The sequence below is a fragment of the Felis catus genome, chromosome C2 (genome assembly GCF_018350175.1).
Source record: "Felis catus isolate Fca126 chromosome C2, F.catus_Fca126_mat1.0, whole genome shotgun sequence".
Classification (NCBI taxonomy): Eukaryota; Metazoa; Chordata; class Mammalia; order Carnivora; family Felidae; genus Felis; species Felis catus.
In genome coordinates, this window is record NC_058376.1 from 29,079,275 (window position 1) to 29,100,239 (window position 20,965).

At 36.1% G+C, this 20,965-nt stretch overlaps 1 protein-coding gene across 6 annotated transcripts in view; it reads right to left on the reverse strand.

Moving 5' to 3' along the window:
- Window positions 1-20,965, reverse strand: part of LOC101095601 (multidrug resistance-associated protein 1-like) — an 89,265-nt gene that overhangs the window by 58,785 nt on the left and 9,515 nt on the right. For 5 of the 6 annotated variants that reach the window (XM_019839510.3, XM_045036726.1, XM_019839508.3 and 2 more), the window contains exons 3-6: window positions 17,961-18,108; window positions 16,625-16,767; window positions 10,017-10,194; window positions 571-825 (exon numbers count right to left, since the gene is read on the reverse strand). In XM_019839510.3, coding sequence (XP_019695069.2) covers window positions 571-825; window positions 10,017-10,194; window positions 16,625-16,767; window positions 17,961-18,108 — 724 coding nt within the window. Of the gene's footprint in view, window positions 1-570; window positions 826-10,016; window positions 10,195-16,624; window positions 16,768-17,960; window positions 18,109-19,094; window positions 19,237-20,965 lie in introns of all 6 variants that reach the window. The other variant, XM_019839509.3, reaches the window with a different exon arrangement.

Here is a 20,965-nt window from a genome sequence, read left to right on the forward strand (position 1 = left end):
AATGAATGTAAAGTAAGAATATTAAAATTATTTCAGTTAATCACTTACCAACTACTTTCTGGATGTAGTCACTCCTTGCTTACTGTAACCCACCAGCCTCCTTGCCACTCTTCAGACAAAACAAGCACACCCTTATCTCTAGACTGTGTGCACACTGTTACTTTTGCTTAGTAAATCTTTTTCTCAGATATGTACATGGATTCCTCCCTTACCCTGCTGATATATCATATCCTTCCTGAGGACTTCGCTACCGCTGTGTATGAAATGGCACTCTGTTACTCTATCATCCTAGCCTAATTCGTATTTCTTCGTATACAAATTAACATCTGGCATTGTGTTATTTATTCATTTCTCATTGTCTTCTCCTCCAATGAAAGCTGGAACTCATCAGTTCTCTTCACTGCAGTACTTCAGCACAGAACAGATGTCCAATCGATATTGGTTGAATGAATGAATGACAAAGTTGGGTATTTCCACATATACAGAATTTGCTAGATGGTTATTGTCAACACAAGTCAGAAAACGCGGCTTCTGTTTGACACGTGTAACAGGATGCAGTCTTTTTCTTACCTTTAGCTTTTTTACTCTAGTTGCAACCAAAGCATTTATTGGTATAACCAACACCAGGACTGCTGTCCCTGCCAACACTGCTGGACCCAGCTCTTGCCAAAGCAGTGATACGGCCATCAGGATTTGTAAAGGGGCTGACCAAAGGAGATTGAGGTTTGCGGTCAAGTCCATGAGCTGCTGGGCATCTGCTGACATCAAGTTAATAACTTCCCCAGTTGAAAACCTCTTTCGTGAGACATTAGATAAAAGTAGGGCCTAGGAAAAAAAAAAAAGAAGCAGCAAAATATTTAAGAGTTCTGTAGAACTTGGGGCATTATTATCATCAAACAATGGTAACTTTTAATATCAATTTTTAATATATTTAGGAAAACGTACAAGATTATTTATGTATTAGGATTATAAAATATTGAGAACTTTTAATGTTATTACATGAGGAAGATACAATTATTGATCAAAACATATAGTTTTAAAATTCACTGCATATTGGTAGAGAGTAACATTTGTATTCCCAAGCAAATACCTTCACTAAGAACCCTCTACAAATTGCTGATTACAAAATTAAAAAAAAAATCTGTTCTAAGGGTGCTTGGCTGGCTCAATATGTACAGCATGTGACTGTTGATCTTGAAGTCATGAGGTCAAGCCCCACAATGGGTGTAGAATTCACACACAAAAAAATCTATTTTATATTTTTAGCATTGAGGATCTTCTCTATCCGTTGGCACCCCTAAAATGCTAAACCATCTAAATTTTATCAATACAAAGTACATAAAAGAATCAATAAATATCTAATGCATGCTGATGAATAGTATTATGCTTGAAACTAGAAAATTTAAAAATGACACTATCCTAATTCTCAAAAAGATTATAATCTGGTTGTGGAGTCTACTTACCACCACCCCCCACACACACATATACCTCCCACACAGAATGATAGTAAGTATAAAAATAGCTAAGAAGGGCTATGGGAATTTAGAAAGATAAAAATATTGGAAAGGCTTCGTGGAGCAGATGGAAATACATTTTTTCTTCCAAGGCCCAATTCTCACTTTGTCTCTATGCACATTATTTTAATATTTGTATACTGAATTCAATATTCCCAAGTTTAATTATTGGTAACTCTTACTAAGGGTGATGTTAGAAATTCATTTCTTTAATGCTCCACTCATTTAAAATTCCCACTGAAATGAAAAAATAAACTGCAAAAGTAGTGGGGAATTGGTATTTGTACTGGAAGCCAGGCAAAAGTTCATTCATATGCCAAGAATTTTAAGGAACGTCCACTGCACTGATTTAAAGAGGGACAGGATAGACAGCTGGGGCTAACAAGAGTAAATGGGATATAGGAAGCACTCAAAGTCTATTTTTTTCAACAAATGAATAATAAAAAGCCAAAGAAAAGGCCCATATTAAAAATAAGTAAGTACGACTTTCAGTGGAACTCTTCTATAATTCCTGAGTTTAAAGCAGGAGGGCTTCATGTAAGAGGGAGGTACAACCTTCTTGGGCGCAGGGGGGGTGGTGGTCTGCACAGCCTCATAAGGTTGTATCATATTCATATCTATATCATAAGGGAGCATCATAAGGTTCCAGAATCCCCCTAACATTTATGACTGCTGCAGTGTTCAATCCTTGTTTACATTTCTACACAGTAAATTATAAACAGTTCTATTACTGACTAGTAATGGGGGGACAGTTGTGCTAGTGATAAAACAGAATGACTACTACTTCCACAAGAGGGGGGAAAAAAAGAAAAACATATTAGTCATTATGATATTAAGCTTTAGCCATGTCTCCCCCAAAGGCAGCTCTTTAACCTTCCCCTAACATGTTACTGATCACCTAATTTGGCCAAGTGAAACCATGGAAATCCTAGAACTGTAACTGTCATTTCATTAAGTCTATAACATTTCTTAAGAGAGGACCATTGATCTCTAATAGAATCCACCAGCAACTTATAATTATAAAAAGTTATAAACTATTTTCTCTCACACTTATAGAAGGAAAAGTTAAAGAGTATTTAGTATTTATGAAAACACTAGCAGATTGAATAGTTCAAAGTAGATAAATTATCCAAGGAATCAAATAAATGACCTATTGGAACAAAATATATCACAAGAAACATGAGAAATATATGAATATCCCTTTTTAATCTTATAGCAAAAGAACACGATAACTGTTTAAAATGAGTAAAAACAAAAAAGAATAATTTAAATTGAAAATACAAGTGTCAAATTGTTTAAAATTACAGTGGAGGCACCAAAAGTCCAAATGGATGTTACAAGAAAGGATTTTTTTTTCAATTTTATGTTTATTTTTGAGAGTGAGACAGAGAGAGAGAGCAGGGGAGGGGGCAGAGAGAGAGGGGGACAGAGGATCTGAAGCAGGCTCTGTGCTAACAGCAGAGAGCCTGATGTGGAGCTTGAACTCGCGAACTATGAGAGCATGACCTGAGCCAAAGCCAGACACTTAAACTGTTTAAGCCACCCAGGCACCCCCCAAAATGGAATTCCTAAACCAGTAGATATGTTCAAAAACTTTTCCCAGATATTAGAGAAAACATATTTTAAACATGAAATATTAAAAAAAAAGATTTAAGGCATGGAGGAGTTTCAGGTAGGTATACACTCATGGGATATAAATATACACACATATATGTATATATTACATAAATATGTTTTAAATGTATTATATTTATATGAATATATTAAATATATATTATAAATATATAAATGCATATTAATATAAATATGTGTTTATATTAATATGTATTTACATATACATTTATATTTCTTTATAAATATAGATTAATGAATAACCAACTTCTAGGGTGAAATGCCTGGGTTCCAGGGCCAGCTAGTAACACTATTTCATAACTCTTTGACAGTAGGTAAGTTACTCAATTGTTCTGACTTTAAGTTTCCTTATATTACATATGTGAGCATTATATTGACAGCTACATCTATATCTATAACTGACCATGTATCTATTTCTATGTACATAATAGTGCTTAAAACAGAGTGCAACATATATGTTTGTATGTGTCTACTATACACATGTGTGTATATTATATATATATATATATATATATGTAGACACATAAATACATAACAATTACTTTACAAGTAAAGAATAAGAAATAATTAAAGATAAAACAGAAGACAATCTCTCTGATTGAGGAAAATATTTCAAACCAAAAGCAATCAGGAAGTACCAGTCAATTTAGTTAGAAAACAGTACCTTCTCTTATCCTGGTGAAATTTGCAAATTCTATAATGTTAAAATTATCCTTAGAAGATATACTTATGGGGCACCTGGGTGGCTCAGTCGGTTGAGCATCCGACTTCAGCTTAGGTCATGATCTCACAGCTCATGGGTTTGAGCCCCACATTGGGCTCTGTGCTGAGTGCTCAGAGCCTGGAATCTGCTTTGGATTCTGTGTCTCTCTAGGCTCTCTGCCCCTCCCCCATGCTCTGTTTCTCCCTGTCTCTCTCAAAAATAAATAAATATTTTTTTTTTTAATTAAAAAAAAAAAAGAAATACAAGCACCCAAACACAGTAAAATTAAAATAAAACAGGTTATCTGAAAATGGTGGGGTAAGAGGTGGGGGTTGGCAGCAGCTGTAAAATCTGTAGTCAGAAGACAATACTGCTATGGTTATAAAGAATGTGTGGAGGGGCGCCTGGGTGGCTCAGTCGATTAAGCGTCCGCCTTCGGCTCAGGTCATGATCTCGCGGTCCGTGAGTTCGAGCCCCGTGTCGGGCTCTGTGCTGACAGCTCAGAGCCTGGAGCCTGTTTCGGATTCTGTGTCTCCCTCTCTCTCTGACCCTCCCCCGTTCATGCTCTGTCTCTCCCTGTCTCAAAAATAAATAAACGTTAAAAAAAATTAAGAAAAAATAAGAATGTGTGGAAAAAGAACTCCAATATACATTGAGTGAACCATATGTATCATGAGTGAAGATGGTAAACAAGGTGACAAGTACATCAGGCAAAAAATGACAGTAGTAGGAAAAAGTGTAGTGTATATACATATGGAAGTTTCTGCTACGAATTTAAATTGTTTGTGTCATATAACAAAGTATTTTCTCAACATGTTTGGTCATGACCTATTATGAAATAAATAACAGATTACAAAAAAGTATATTACACATATATATATATCCATGTAAAATAATTAGAAGAAATTACATCAGTGATTACCTTTGCAATCTGGAATTATGAATTGCTGTCATTTTGTCTGCCCCATTTTATTCATTACACATATTTTCTTCAATATACAAAAGAAAATTATCTTTAAAAATTAACTGCTTTCAAAATATTAGGATTAAAGGGCACTATCTAAATGGATGTTGTTCTGCATTGCATTTTTAACATCAGGAGCACTGATTTTTCTTTCAATATTTTTTTCTGCCAACTAAACTTTTACATTTCTGTGAGGGACAAAATTCACAAGGCATGAAGGGGAATTTAGTTACCATTTATTCCTAAATTACACAATCTAAACTGCCTCTTTGTTATACGAAACAATTTGGAAGAATACTGCAATATGACACCACAAGTATACTGGATGGTGCAACATACTGAATAATTATCTGGTAAAAAGTATAAAAGAGAGAAGGCAACACTGAGGTAAAAGGGGAAAAAATGTAAAATCTAAAACCATATGAAAAGTTGAGAGTTTATAAATACTCTGCAATCAAAATGAAAATTAGCCAATTTTCATTTAACAGTCATATTGTAATCATAATCACACTCACAAAGCTCTGTTATTTTTAAATTCCATCCAAGTTTGAGATTTCTTTTCTAGAATATTGTAGAATATTGTCTTTATCTAGTCTACACACACACAGCACAGGTAGGTGACTCATCACATTGTGAAACGTCATTGATTTCATATATTGAATTATACTCCAACAAGAGCCAGATGAGCCAGGTATGGCCCCAGCCTTTAAAAACATCTTATTGACTGGAGATATCTTGACTATCACTGAACTCAATTCACTAGTATCTCATTTTATCATCTGATGATGAAATATGTTTGCCATTTCACATTCTCCCTCTTAATGTATGTTTTCATTTCTAGACTCACTGCCATGGCTCTGGTTCATATCTTTACTTCCAGAACTATTAATATAGTTCTAAAATATTCTTTATTTCCAACCCAACCTATTTTAATTACTTTCTCCTGATTATCCATCTGTCCTATGGCTCAAATGAGTCCTAACTTCCTCTAGAACTAAAGTACATTTTTACAATGTAGTTTGCAAGCTTCTAAAAAAAATGAGCTGCAATCCCTTCTTTCTTACCATCCTAACCCTCCCCACCAATGTGCTCATAAAATATTATCTCTAGCTACATTAATCTACTCATCATTTTCTGAGTAAGCCATGTATTCATCTGTGGACTCCCTCCCACTATATATTTCCAACAGTAGAGCCTTTGCCTCATGCAATTCATCCTTCAGACCTACGTCATGCAATATTATGCAATATTAACCATGACATTTTTCCTGACCAACGCTGCTATAAGTCACAGAAATCACATAATTTAGAGCTGGAAGGGCCCTAAAAATTCCTAACCCAGTGATTCTAAACCAAAAGTTACTATACTTCTAATGACATAAGGTGTACCTAAAGGTAGACCCTCGTAACATTTATAAGAACGCATTCTTCTTCAATTCCACTGCATGCAATACAATATGCCAGAATTATCTTTCTGACTCTACGTGCATGATATGGATTCTGGTTCTCCTAATCCTGACCACAGTAGAGTGTCTTTATTTTAAAAAAATATATCTGAGGCGCCTGGGTGGCTCAGTCGGTTACGCGTCCAACTTCAGCTCAAATCATGATCTCACAGTTCATGAGTTCAAGCCCCATGTCAGGCTCTCTGCTGTCAGCGCAGAGCCTGCTTCAGACCCTCTGTCTCCCTCTCTCTACTCCTCCTCCATGCTCTCTTTCTCTCTCTTTCAAAAATAAAGAAACAAAAATTTAATATATATATATTTTATCATTTTTCTTGCATTTTATAATTATCACAATTAAGGTAAGAATAAATCTTTAAAGCACAAATGTAGACAGTCTAGGCACTGTTAATACTATCCAATATGGTAGTCATTAGCTATGTGTGGTTATTACATTTAATTAAAATTAAAAATTCATCTCCTTAATCTTACTAGCTATAGTTCAAAGGCTCAATAATCATATGTTACTAGTGGCTGCCCAACCAGATAGTATGGATGTAGTACTTTTTTTTAGTTAAAAAAATTGTTTTGAAACTTTTATTTTATTTCACTTTATTTTTTTCCAGATATCTAAAATCCTCATATTATTCCTTCAATGGAAAACAAAACTTTGGTCTCTAACTCAAATCTGTTCTCTTTGTCAGCACTCCATGTCCCAAATCTCTCCTGTTTTTCCTTTTCTCCTCCCTCTTTTAAAAATTGAGATATATTGGGGTGCCTGGGTGGCTCAGTTGGTTAAGTGTCCAACTTTGGCTCAGGTCATGATCTCACGGTTCATGAGTTCAAGCCCCGCATTGGGCTTTATGCTGACAGCTCGGAGCCTGGAGCCTGCTTTGAATTCTATGTCTCCTTCTCTTTCTGCTCCCACCACTCTCTCTCTCTCTCTCTCTCTCAAAAATAAACAAAGGGGTGCCTGGGTGGCTCAGTCCGTTAAGCAACCGACTCTTGATTTTGGCTCAGGTCATGATCTCATGGTTCATGAGCTCAAGCCCCACACTGAGCTCCATGCTGACAGCATGGAGCCTTCTTGGGATTCCCTCTCTCTCCTCTTCCCCTCCACTGCTTGTGTTCTCTCTCTCTCTCTCTCTCTCTCTCTCTCTCTCTCTCTCTCTCTCAAAATAAACTTAAAAAATAAATAGACAAACATTAAAAACATTTTAATATAAAATTGAGATATATTTAGTTGACATACATTAGCTTCAGGTGTGTAACATAATGCTTTGATATGTGTATATATTGCAAAATGATCACAAGTCTAAACATCCATCACTACACATAGTACAAAATTACAAAATTTCTTGTGATGAGAACTTTTAAGAACTACTCTCTTGGCAGCTTTCAAATACAAAATATAGTCACCATGCTACACATTATATTCCCATGACATTTATTTTTTAAATAAAAGTTTTATACATTCTGATCATCTTCACCCATTTTTATAATCACAAAGATTCTACTGGACAGTGTTTGGTAGAGGAATGCTCTCAGACTGCCCACATTAAACCCAGGATAACTGATGCTGCTTTTGAAGCATATCCCATTTCTTAGACCTCAAGAATTGTCATGGAGCCGTACCTGTGACCTAAGGTGTAACAAAATCCGAGCTTTGAGACTCATGAACTCCTAAAGTGATCAAGTGGAAGGAGGCCCCTGCTTTTTCCACAAACCTTAAAATTGGTATGCCCTGACCTTTATTCCAAACGAGCAGCATGTGAATGGACAGAGAACAAGAAAGTCCTAACAGCTCCCCTCTTCAACAAGAACAGGATCTGAGATCAGGTTTACCCCACTCTAAAACCAAGTCCGTGATGAACTAGAGCCAATGTCAGATTAATATGGGTATCTGGCGCCACTAGGAGAGACATTTTGGACATTGAGTATCTAAGTATGATGAAAATCAGAATTCTACAACCTGTAAAGAGACAAAGAAGAGAAAGAGAAGAGAAATTTAACTACCCTAATTAGTTCCATGGAGAGAGACTCCCTCTAGAAAGCAGGTGTAGGATAGGAGACTCAGAAAAAAGCCACCCTTATAAAATCAGTGGCATGTGCACATGCTACCTCAGTGCATCAATGCAGGTTATAACAACAGGTTGTAATATCTTCTGCTGCTTGTTTGATGGACTTGGAATTAAATCATAATCCCTATGGCAAGGTCTACTGAGCTGGCTTGATTGATATACTCTTTTGATCCTGAGTGTTCTTTGTTCTTAAACAATCTCTCTAAACAATCTATGGTTTCCTCCCTGTAGCCAGTGTGACCTTTTACGTTATTATCTCCAAGGTCTCTCTGCCCTTGTAAGAGTCACCCACAATGCTTGATTTTCTTCTTTTTATTTGACAACTTGTTCTAATTTCTACCACATTCCCCTCTTTCATATTTGCAAATCCACCCAAATCCTACACTCAAACTCCAATGCTTTAATCACTGAATGAAATCCTATTCCATATGGACTGTATATCAAAGACAAGTGTTAACATTTAAACTGATTCCTAGATTTGTTGACATCTTTCCTCCCTATTAGGATTTTTCAGAATTTATAGCCTCTAGAATTATGACTGTGGCAGTATGACCCAGCACTTGGGTTAAAACCATTCCATACTCCCATCTTGGCCCAATATGGCCAAATGGCCTGTAATGCTTAATGCCCAGCTTAGTCCAAATTGTAATGCTTCCTTCCACTCATACAAATTCTACACCTTTCCCAAAGACCACTTCAAGGCTTCCTTTCTATGTGAAACCTTCCTTAACCCCACACAATCATTGTAGATTTCCTGTTCTTTTGACCTCTTACAAAACCTGCATTTAGTTCCACACGTTAATTATATATGCTAATAATTCCCCCTAATTTCTTGAAGAAGTGGCTTGTTTATTTATTTACTCAGACATCCAGCTTTTTATAAAAATGTATAAAAGTCACTCTCCCAGATGATAAAAGTACAACAGGTAAATAGGTTTCTATTCCAAATCTTAAAGAGCCCACAATTTAAAAAGAGTAGTGAGTAAGAATGCAAAATACACTTAATTGAATAATTCAAGTGATAACTACTGGAAGGAAGAAATTCTTTAATAGTTTAATTATGATGTAAATAAGCTCTTTAACAGTTTAATTATGATGTAAATAAAAGGCTCTGGATGGTAACGAGGTGGTATTTAAAACTGTATTTTCAAGAAAGAACAAATTAAACTTCAGGGTTATGACAAGTATAAGTATCAGCCAGGTTTCGTTTCTGGGGGTGCAGTGCAGAGGCAAGGCACAGAATGAAAGAGTAGCAGATAATGACTGAATAGAGAAAGATGGCTTTGTTGCATGAGAAAGCAGAGTGAGCACAGGAAGAAAAAAGTAGCATGCAGAAAGAAAATGATCATGAAAGGAAGAAATGTTCGTACATAAACACAGACAAACATGAAAATACTCAAGGCTATTCACTTTGTGAGGAGGAGTTCAGTGACACAACAGTGGACAGAAACCATCATCTAGTTTCCTGGATTAGGGCTCACTAGAAGTTTCAGGGACTGTAAGGACTATAGAGAACCATATAGAGAAATTAATACAACCAGTATTGATGAGTCAAAGTTTTTTAAAGCAAAATAAATGTATATTCAACGGGCACTCTAAGAATTTTTAATATACTATATGCTATTTCAAAGCATACAATGAAATAATCCATTTAGAAATTGAGAATTCCTTAACTTTTTACCTTTTTGTAGATGAGCCCAATTACGGCTGTCTTAATTTTTGCTGAAGTGAGCATGTTAAAACGTTGATATTGCTGAAGGATCAAGGTTTGCAAAAAGACTACAACAAAAAGTGCCAAAGCATAACCATAGCCTCTCCATCCAAAATCTTGGCGATGTTCACAGAAAATAATCATTTGCCTGAATGTCATACAAAAATTGAGAAAGGGGAAGAAATGTTAAACATCTAATAGTTAAATGCTAATTAGAGTTAAGTGTTTTCAAACTGTCAAATACACACACACACACACACACACACACACACACACACACTTATTCTTACTTGTAGAATTTAGTGATTCATTACTTAAATATAACATCCAATGCTCAGCACAAGTGCCCCCATTTATTTTTAATTCAAGTATTATATAATAAAATTAATAGAATCAACAGTTACTTTCAGATGCTTTTGAGTGCAAGGTTATTTTCTAGTTTTCATATGGTAATCTCATCAACTAACTGTTCTGGTCTAACTTCATCATAAAAGTTAAGATACAGACACTTAAAGCTTCTTTTTTATCATAATCATGCATTTTGTTAAATATAGGGAAACATGACAGTTAAAATTTAAGTAGTGAATCTCTTAAAATGGCACATAGGTTTTTTTCAAAGGTCTGAATTATATCTCACCTCTTATTATTATGTTTATCCTATCCAATTCCCCTCTATTCTATCTTCCCTTATTTTCTCTTAAGTTTGGTGAAGGCAGGGCCATGATATCAGGTCAATGCTGGGGACAATGCTAGACAATGGGGACAGTTCTAATCATAACGATCTTGGTTGTTTATTGTCCTTCAACTATACACTGGTTAAAACTCAGAATGCCTGATGTCATTGTTAATAACATTATAGTGGTACTCTTAACCTTTTTTCAACTGCCTCTATGTGACTAATAATAATAATAATTTTAAAAGACTACATATATTCTACATAATGGTGGAACAACTTGGATATATTCTTTCTGATACTACAGATTAATACGTCATTTATTTTGCAGGCTCAGTTCTTGATTTAAGTATTTCCTGTTATTTTATAGGTAAAAAGTATAATATTAGAAGATGTTTTAGAAATATACCTTTTTTTACTCTGAGTTCTGGAGATACAGAAATGTGCTTTGTCATTGTGAATAGCCATTTTGAATGTACTTAAGGTTATACTCACAGGAAACCACATGTAATTAGGTAAGACTATACCTAAATTATTTTAAGAACACTGAATTTAAAAATTCATTGTTTAGGGGCGCCTGGGTGACTCAGTCCGTTAAGCGTCTGACTTCTGCTCAGGTCATGATCTCACAGCTCATAGGTTTGAGCCCCATGTCAGGCTCTATGCTGACAGTTCAGAGCCTGGACCCTGCTTCCGATTCTGTGTCTCCCTCCCCTGTGCTTGCTCGCTTTCTCTCTCTCTCTCTCTCTCAAAAATAAACTTAAAAAAATAAAAAATAAAAAATAAAAATTCATTCTTTATGTGAGTTTACATTTTTAAAGTTTACATTTTTAAAAAATAAAAAATTAATGTCTAAGCTTGGATTTATTTTATTCACACCTTGGACAGCATATGGGTGAAAAATTAAAAGCAATCTGTGTTGCTTTATAAACCAAATTGCTTTATAAACCAAGTACTTCAAAATATTAACTTTATTAAAATTGTACTTTGGAATCAAATATATATCAACCAGTGTTTCTAAAACTACTATTAAAACCTCTAGTCATTGAAAATTATTTGGAGCATTGTATATTCTCAATGACACTATTAAATTATTCCATACCCCACCTAGATAAAATAATAGGAGGTTTGGTACTTATCAGTGGATCTGTATCAGATGCTATCCATTGGGACACCAAATTATTTTTACAAGAGCAACTTACTGAATGTTTTCTTGGTCTGGGAATTAAATTTCCTGAAAGAAGTGCACTATTCTTATTGTGGATGTATCTACCTATCAGACTTTTTCCTTTCTCATAAAATCAAACAACTAAATGACTATAATAAGTATCATAGTGGGTCTACACATATAAATCAGGAAGTACTAAAAATAATCTGTGATCAATACATGGTGAAGACCATAAAACCATATTCATCATATCAGATGTGAATACTTATTTTTTTGTTTGACTAATATTATAATAAAATTCATAGAAAGGGGGAAAATAGTAAGCACAACAATCAGCAAGAAACATGTTTCTTCTAACAGTAAATTAATGAAAGTGTTATTTTTAGATGTTTGATTATTACATATATGAGTCATGATAACAGGACAATATATTTTCATCCTTACAAACAGTCCTGTCTAGTACTTTTCCTTATCAAAAGAAAAAATAGACATCTCAAAATTAGCTAAAAAAAATAACTCCCCCAGGCTCGGATTATGATCATACAAACTCATAAAATTCTTTCTTTTTTTATGTTTCAACTTTTTATTTACATTCTAGTTAGTTAACATATAGTTAAACTCATAAATTTTTTTCTGATCATTTATTCTTCAATGTGGAAATATTAAGGCTATTCATCTACTTTAGAATGAGAATCTCTTGATTCTCTTGATTCTTGAAAAGTATAACTTTGGATAAGCCCATTTATTTAGTATTTTATTGAGGAAATGTATTTGAGTCCTATGTGCCAGGCTCTGTGCTAGGTGCTAAGGACACAGACATTGAGTAACACATGATCCTTTACCAGGAGGAGCTGGAAGTCTAGGCAGGAAGAAATACACATCAACTCATTTCAATACAATATTGACACTACTGTTTTGCAGGTATGGTCAAGCTAGAATGTTACAAAAGTATGTCATAAAATTATGGGCACCATTGTGTAACCCTTAGGCAAAGAGTTAGCAATTCTTTAACACCCTATTATAGACTGCAAATATTTGGAGAAGATAGAGACCCTGAATTGCCATCACCTATAGCTATTTTAGAAAACAGTAACCACAGTGAGATTCTAGAATGAGTTTTTGAGCAGTAGTCATTGGAAAATAGGAATCAGAGCATGCCTAAAAATGGCTGGGAATGTCTTACTACACCTTTCACTGAGAAGTTAAACCTAAGTATTCTAATTCTCCTCCCCTTGGCTCTGGGCTAATTTAGGGGCTTGTGTGACCAAACTAATGTGGCAGAAGTGACACTCTGGCTCTTCTAAGCCTCAGTCATAAGAAGACTTGTCTGAGCCTCTTGGCATGTTCACTCTGAAAAAATCCAGCTGCCATGTGAGAAGTTCAACTTACCAGAGACTCCTGTGTTCAACCTAACCATTTGGAGAGGCAATGGAGAGATAGAGACAGACAGACAGACAGACAAAGATTGATATCAGGCCATTTCCACCCATTGAAGCCCAGGCATCAGAATGTAAGTTAAGAAGCCACCCTGGACATTCCAGCACTAGTACCCATAAAAAAGAACCAAAGTAACCCAGCTAACAGCCAGAGCCAAGGCCCACAAAATTTGTCTCTACTTGAGCTGCTACAGGTCTCTCCAGCCATTCAAGCTACTCAGCTAAAGCCACCATCATGGTGGATCAAAGAAAATCCATCCCTCTCTGAATACACAAGATTATGCCTTGTTTCTAATACACAAGATTATGCCTTGTTTCTGTAGCACAGTGATTATTGTGTTTGCCTCACAGATACTTGTGAACATAACCATCATTGTTTTATGCCAATAAATTTTGACATGCTTAATACTATGGCAATAGATCACCAGAACAGGGCAGGAGAGGAAGATGCTGTTTAATATACATTTCTGATAGATTTCTAGCCAAAGATGAGGTAACTCTATGGCAACTCCTTAAAATAGCCGGGATATATAAGGGTGAGCAGCAGAGGTAGGGGGAAGGAAAGGTATGTTACCTTGTCTACGGGGGATTTTAATCCAGCAGACATTTGGATTATATTTCCATAGGCAAGGGAACCAGACTTTGGGGTGAAAAATGACAGGACCAGTTTTCTGATGGCAAAGAAATATCTTCTTGCCCTAGATTCCCCAACACCATTCTCTCTGGGTTCTCCTCTCTTTGCACTATGCACTCCTTCTCACTGTCCTTTTGTGGATTTCCCTATCTTCATTAATTCCACACACTGGAATAGCTGATTATCTACAGAGATGTTTACTTCTCCTTATCCATGGTAAGGTGGTCTCATCCAGAAAAATGATTTGACATACCCAATCTAATTTGTTGGAACAGTTCCCAATTTTATTATCTCAGCTAATATCTTTCTTAACTCCAGACTTAAGCTTACTCAATCTTTTTGGATTGGCTAGACGGCTGTCAGGGATCCCCAACGCCATTCCCTAGTTAAATGATCCATTAGAAGGCATATAGCAGTCAGCATCTAGTTATACTAATGATTATGATTTATTATGGTGAAAGTATACACAAAAAATCAGCAAAGAGAAAAGGTACATGTAGTAAAGTCCAGGAGAAAACAGATATAAGCTTCCAAAAGTGTTCTCTCAGTAGGGTCACACAAAACACACTTAATTATCCTGGCAACTAGTTGTGGCCGCATATGTAAAATGTTGTCTACCAGATAAGCTCATTAGAGAGTCAGTATCCAGGGCACCCTTTTCCTAACATATGCCAAAATTCCAGACTCCCAGAAGGAAAGCAGGTATTCAGCATGAATCGTATTGATTGTTAAGCAGTTTGGACGTACTGAGCCACTGTTAACAGTTATGGTAGCAGGAACCCTCCTGAAATGCAAGTTCCAGTTGCCTACCAAAAGTCACCCCTCTAAGCAGACCTTCCTAAGAATAGCAGTCAGGCTTTCCAAAGGACAGCAGTCAGTCAGTTCATTCTTTCCTGCAAAATGGCTAATATGTATTTCAAATTTAGCAAGTCCAAAAGGAAACCCCACACCCTACTCTACTCTTTCCTGAGCCTTCTATATCTCAGTAAATGGTGTCTCATTTACCTTGTGACTTCAACCAAAAACTCTGAAGGCATCCTTGATTCCTCCCCTCTTTCAACTTACATTCAATCCATCAGTATATGATGTTGACTCTACCTTTAAAATAGAGCCAGAATCTAACTACTTCTTATCACCTTCGTTGCTACAACCTAGCTGAAGCCACCACTGACTTTTGCCTGGATTATCTCAGTATTTCAACTGGTGATACTTTTACTTTTCCTCCTTTTTATATTATTTTCTGCATAGCAGCAGAGTGATCCTTATAAAACTTAGGTCTAATCATATCAATTCCTGCTCAAAATTTCCAACGTTTTCCCTCTTAACACAGAATAAAAGCCTATTTCCCCCATCATATTCCATAAGTTCCTTTAAAATCTTGTTCATTCCCAGACCTTTCTTACCTCTGATTTCTTCTCCAATTCTTTGTTCTGGCCTCACTTATCTCTCATGAGTCCTCAAAGACACCAAGCATGCACCTGCCTCAAGGCTCTTGCCCTTCTTGTTCTTCCTATTTGCAATAGATATGGTCTTGGCTTCCTCTCTAACTTCCTTCAGGACTTTTTTCAAATGTCACCTTATCACTAGTATCTTCCCTAACTTCTTTAAATTAACATAGCACTTCGATCTCCCTAGAGAGGCATTTCCTACTTCTCCTTGTTTTCTTTCTTTCTTTTTTTTTTTTTTTCAACGTTTATTTATTTTTGGGACAGAGAGAGACAGAGCATGAACGGGGGAAGGGCAGAGAGAGAGGGAGACACAGAATCAGAAACAGGCTCCAGGCTCTGAGCCATCAGCTCAGAGCCCGACGCGGGGCTCGAACTCACAGACCGCGAAATCCTGACCTGGCTGAAGTCGGACGCTTAACCGACTGCGCCACCCAGGCACCCCCTACTTCTCCTTGTTGAATACTTTGTCCTTAACACTGATTATTTCTTAATATCATTTCTATTTATTCATTTGTTTACTATTTGTCTCACCCCTCTGAGTGTCATCAGAGCAGGGACTTTTTGACTTTTGTCTACCCCTAGGGTCAATCAAGTACAGTAGCGTGTAGTAAGTACTCAATAAATACCGGACAAAATACAAGCCTGGACATTATCTAAGAGTCAAGTAACTAAGGATTAATTCTGTTTTCATGAATTGAATAGTTCTTAAAAACTCCAACAACCTGGAAATGTATTCAATACAAAAATATTATTATAGGTCAATAAAAAAATTTGTTTTTCCTTCATATATATCATTTCATTTTCTGAATATACATCTAAAATAGAGTTCCTAGATTTTAGTCATAACTCTGGCATTTTCTAGCTCTGTGAAGTTAGGCAAATTACTTAAACCTCTCTGTTTCTGCATCATGATAACGATTGTAATAATACTTCCTATCTTATAGGATGGTTGTAAAGATTGAATAAGATAATTAATATAAAGAATTTAGAACAGTGTGTAGTACACAGTTGGCTTCAGTAAATATTGACTATATTATCATCATTCACATTTGTGTGAATGGCAAAGCTAACAGAATGTCCATATCCTAAGTAAAATTTGCAATAAGGTCTTTTCCTACTCTTTTTTTAGTACAACTCTTAGAGTGAAACACTTGCTTATCATTTGCTTATCATTTAACTGTAGAGAGAGTAAAAAAAAAAAGAAAAGACTACAACTTACTTCATTATGAGTGGGCTAGTGAAGGACAAAATATCAGCAAACACTTTGAATAAAGCAACTTGAATCAGGACAAACTTAAAGGTGTTCCACAATGCATAGAGCAGAGATGGTTTCCTGGCACGTGCCTCTTTATGAAAGGATGCCTACATAATGAAAGAAAATAAGAAACCATGAGAAAATTGGACAGAGCAAATACAAGTAAAAATGAAATATATATATAAACCAACCATAAAATTAGTAATGTAACCCAAAGATAATAAAATAGGGGCACCTGGGTGGCTCAGTCATCCAGTAAGTGTTCGACTACTGATTTCAACTCAAGTCGTGGTTTCACAGTCATGAGATTGAACCCTGCATGGGGCTCCACATGGAGCCTGCTTAAGATTCTCTTTCCCTCTCCTTCTGCCCCTGCACCCCCACTCATGCTCTCTCTCTTTCTCTCCCTCTCAAAAAATAAAAATAAATAAATAAATAAATAAAACTAAAATAATAAAGTAATAAGAAAGGGATAAATTCAGTTAAACTTGAAAATATGACCTATATCATTGGTAAAGTATGTCTCCAGAACGCCTGATATCACTTATATCATGGGGTATAAATGCACAAGAGAAATAGTTGTATTTTATTACTTTTGTGAATGTTGAAACTTTCATTAAAATAATTAATATAAATAGAGTTTTATCTTCAAATTATATTTTCTTTTTGGGAATTCTAAAGAGGAGATATGTGTGCATATGTGATACAAGATATGGAGTACCTGCCCCTGCACCATAAACTTTGGCCATGGTTGCCATATTACTTACTTGGACCAATAGATATGAGGCCATGAGATATAGAAACCATCTTTGCCATGATAGTTGAGCAAAAGATACTGGTGAAAAGCCAAAGATAACATATCAAAACATTGTTCTTGATATTAAAGGGAGGAGATGCTGAATAATTTTATGACATAAATTAGTTGCAATAAAAATCAATTGTACTTATGAAAATGGCTTGTCATTTCACATATTTTAGGAACTTTCTAAATTAATAATAATATCTGACATTTGGAAGAAGCTTTTTCTAGTTTTAGGTAGTAATTAGGTACTTAAGATTTAAGAATTAATTACCTTGGGGCGCCTGGGTGGCTCAGTCGGTTGAGCGTCCAACTTCAGCTCAGGTCATGATCTCACAGTCCATGAGTTCGAGCCCCACGTCAGGCTCTGTGCTGACAGCTCAGAGCCTGGAGCCTGCTTCCAATTCTGTGTCTCCCTCTCTCTCTGTCCCTAACCCACTCATGCTCTGTCTCTCTCTGTCTCAAAAATAAACAAAAACATTAAAAAAAAGAATTAATTACCTTTATTTCTTGCCTCTCTTGATTCCTTAAAACTTCCTTCCTCCATTGTTTTTCAAAGATGGGACACACAATATAGGAAGAATCACTTTCATTTAGTTCAAAAAGATCTTCTCTTTCCAAAGGTTTCTTATATCCTAAAAGAATTATTCTAAAAATGAAAGAGTAAGGTAAACAATTCAGCAAAACTAATAATCAACTTAAAAATAATTTTTCATGCATTTATTTTATTCTTTGATTTATAAATTATTTTTTTTTCAACTTTTTTTTTTTATTTATTTTTGGGACAGAGAGAGACAGAGCATGAACGGGGGAGGGGCTGAGAGAGAGGGAGACACAGAATCGGAAACAGGCTCCAGGCTCTGAGCCATCAGCCCAAAGCCTGATGCGGGGCTCGAACTCACGGACCGCGAGATCGTGACCTGGCTGAAGTCGGACGCTTAACCGACTGCGACACCCAGGCGCCCCTATAAATTATTTTTTTAATCAGGATGGAATGATTAGACTGTATTTTGGAAAGTCATACAACTTATCCTGTGGTTGAACAATGTGTAATAATCATTTGTAGCTTTTAGAATTATTGGGACATCCATTTATTTAGTGAAACACTAAATTTACTCATTTCATATTGGAGTCACCTACTACTTACCTACCTTACTGAAATTTAAATAGTTAACATTCACAGTAAGATGTATTCACTCCAAAACCCCAAACTAACTGCTTTTTAGTCTTGAATAAGAGGAGAAATGGATCCAACCTCTGCATCTGCAACTTCTCCTATTCCACCAGGACACTATATATATACCCTTTGCCACTTGACTTTACAAATTGTCCAACTAGATGTGGAGTACCTGCTTGTGCCCCATAAACATCAGCCTTGGCCATATGACCTATTTTGACCAATAGACTATGAGCCAAAGTGACAGTGTCATTTCTGAGCCCATGCCTTAAGAAGTGTGACAAATGACTGCTAGTCTCAGCACTTCCACTCTCCCCCATTCAATGAACTTGCCCCAAGGGAGACTGTGAATAAATTATGCAAGAACAACAGGTCTAAATTAGAACTGTCCCAGGCAAACTAGGATGCATGATTTAGTTACACCACAGATGTTGTGGCAGACAATAAATTATACTTACCTCACAGCCATCCTTCTGCCCCATCATCTTCCTACTACCAGGAATCTTGATACTTATTCAGGTGAAAATCTCTTGAACTCAGGATAAGTCCTTATCTCAGCCAGAGTCATAATTATGATCAGTCTAAAGCAGTCCTGGTAATCTGACAACATTTTGCTTGGCATTAACAATATAACTCAGTCTGCTGAGGAGAACTTTCTTTTCCAAAAGAAGGCTCAAACTTCGAGAGGAGAAAATGTCTTGCCTCCTTTTTCCTTCCCCTTCTTCCTTCCTGCCTGCACTGAAGGCATAATGCTCTGATATAGAGAAGCCATCTTCTTCACCATGGGTGAAAAGCCAAATAATAAGGATGGGAAGTAGAAAGAAAAACTCTGGGCCCTTTGTAACATTTCTGAGGTAGTTCATCAGCTTATTCCCAGCGTTCTTCTCAGTAACATAAAAAAATAAATACCTATTTGTTTAAGCTATAATTATCTGGCTATTGTGTTGCTTGAGGCAAAACATGTTCCTAAGTTCAGATATACTCAGTTTATGAGCTTGGTGACATGACTTGTTCAGTAAGAAATTAAACCCACATTTAAACTCAGGCCTTCTGACTCAATAGTTTCTGTTCTTTCCATTATAAAGTACCTTATTAGTCCAAGAAACCATAACATAGTGTTACACTATCCCAAATTGGGACTGCTTCATTGTCATTATTACTGAACAATCTCTATTATTGATTGACCCTGAGATGGATTTAAACTCTGTGGTAACCAGAGTCTCCACAGGATTCATTTTTACTTTTATTACACTATATAATATCATATTACAGTTCATATTTAACAAAAAGGTTTAAATGTAATAAGAAAGGACCTTCTGTAATCACGTTTCTGTTGGCTCAAATATGCTGGACATTTTCCTGCACTGCAGTTTCAAAACCATATTAAGCAATAAACTACTTTTAAGTCATATTAAGCCTTTCTCTTCCATTCCACAAAATAAATATTCATTTTCAAAATAAGATTGCATTGATTTTCACAAAAGCATTTTAATAACATTTACTGCCTCAGCATTTTGAGTTAGAACCATGCAAAACTCAGCGGTTTTGGTGCACAGGGATAAGTGACCCCTGGCTTTCATGCTGAGTCTCCAAATAATGCAGCATCTAAAAGTGACACTTACACTGAATTGATTGTGATGCACATGGCTCAGTTGTTTAACCACCGTGACTTCCCTTTTCCCAGGTGTGTGCTTCTTCCTTCTCTTTTGCTCTCTTCTGTACATTTAAATATGCTCATCACCCTGGCTCATCTTTCTACCACACATAAGCATCCAGGAAAAGAGGAAGCAGTCCTTCTTTAAATCCAATGATGAGGCAGCTCTTAGGGAGGCAACAAGGACCAACAGCTGACCCTCCCGATAGTGGAATGTAGCCTGGACTGGGTCCCATAAACTTAAGGACTTGATTCCTAAGTGGTAATAAGGTTCCTGCATGCATCTTGTATGTTTTACACTGATAGTGCTTTTCAAAGGTCATTCAGTTCAATGAATTTGATACTCGCAACTCTCTGAAGCAGGCAGAGCAGTATTAATTTCCCGTGTTTACAGGCGGTTAAACACCAGGAACTCCAGAGCCTGGTCAGAGTTTTTTAAATGTGACATAAACCGGTGCTAACGTGACCATAGGCAGACAATGCCGTTAAGTGTAATATTTCCACTCTGTTTTCAATATTGCTATCTTAGAATTCTGAGTATATTTGACATTAACAAGTGTGAGTACACATCTCATCCAACTGATGTTAAGAGCAGCAAACCAGTAGCAGTAGGCCAGGAAGATGAGATGAAAGGTAAATTTTGTAGATGTGTAATACCAGAAAGCGTGGAAAGTA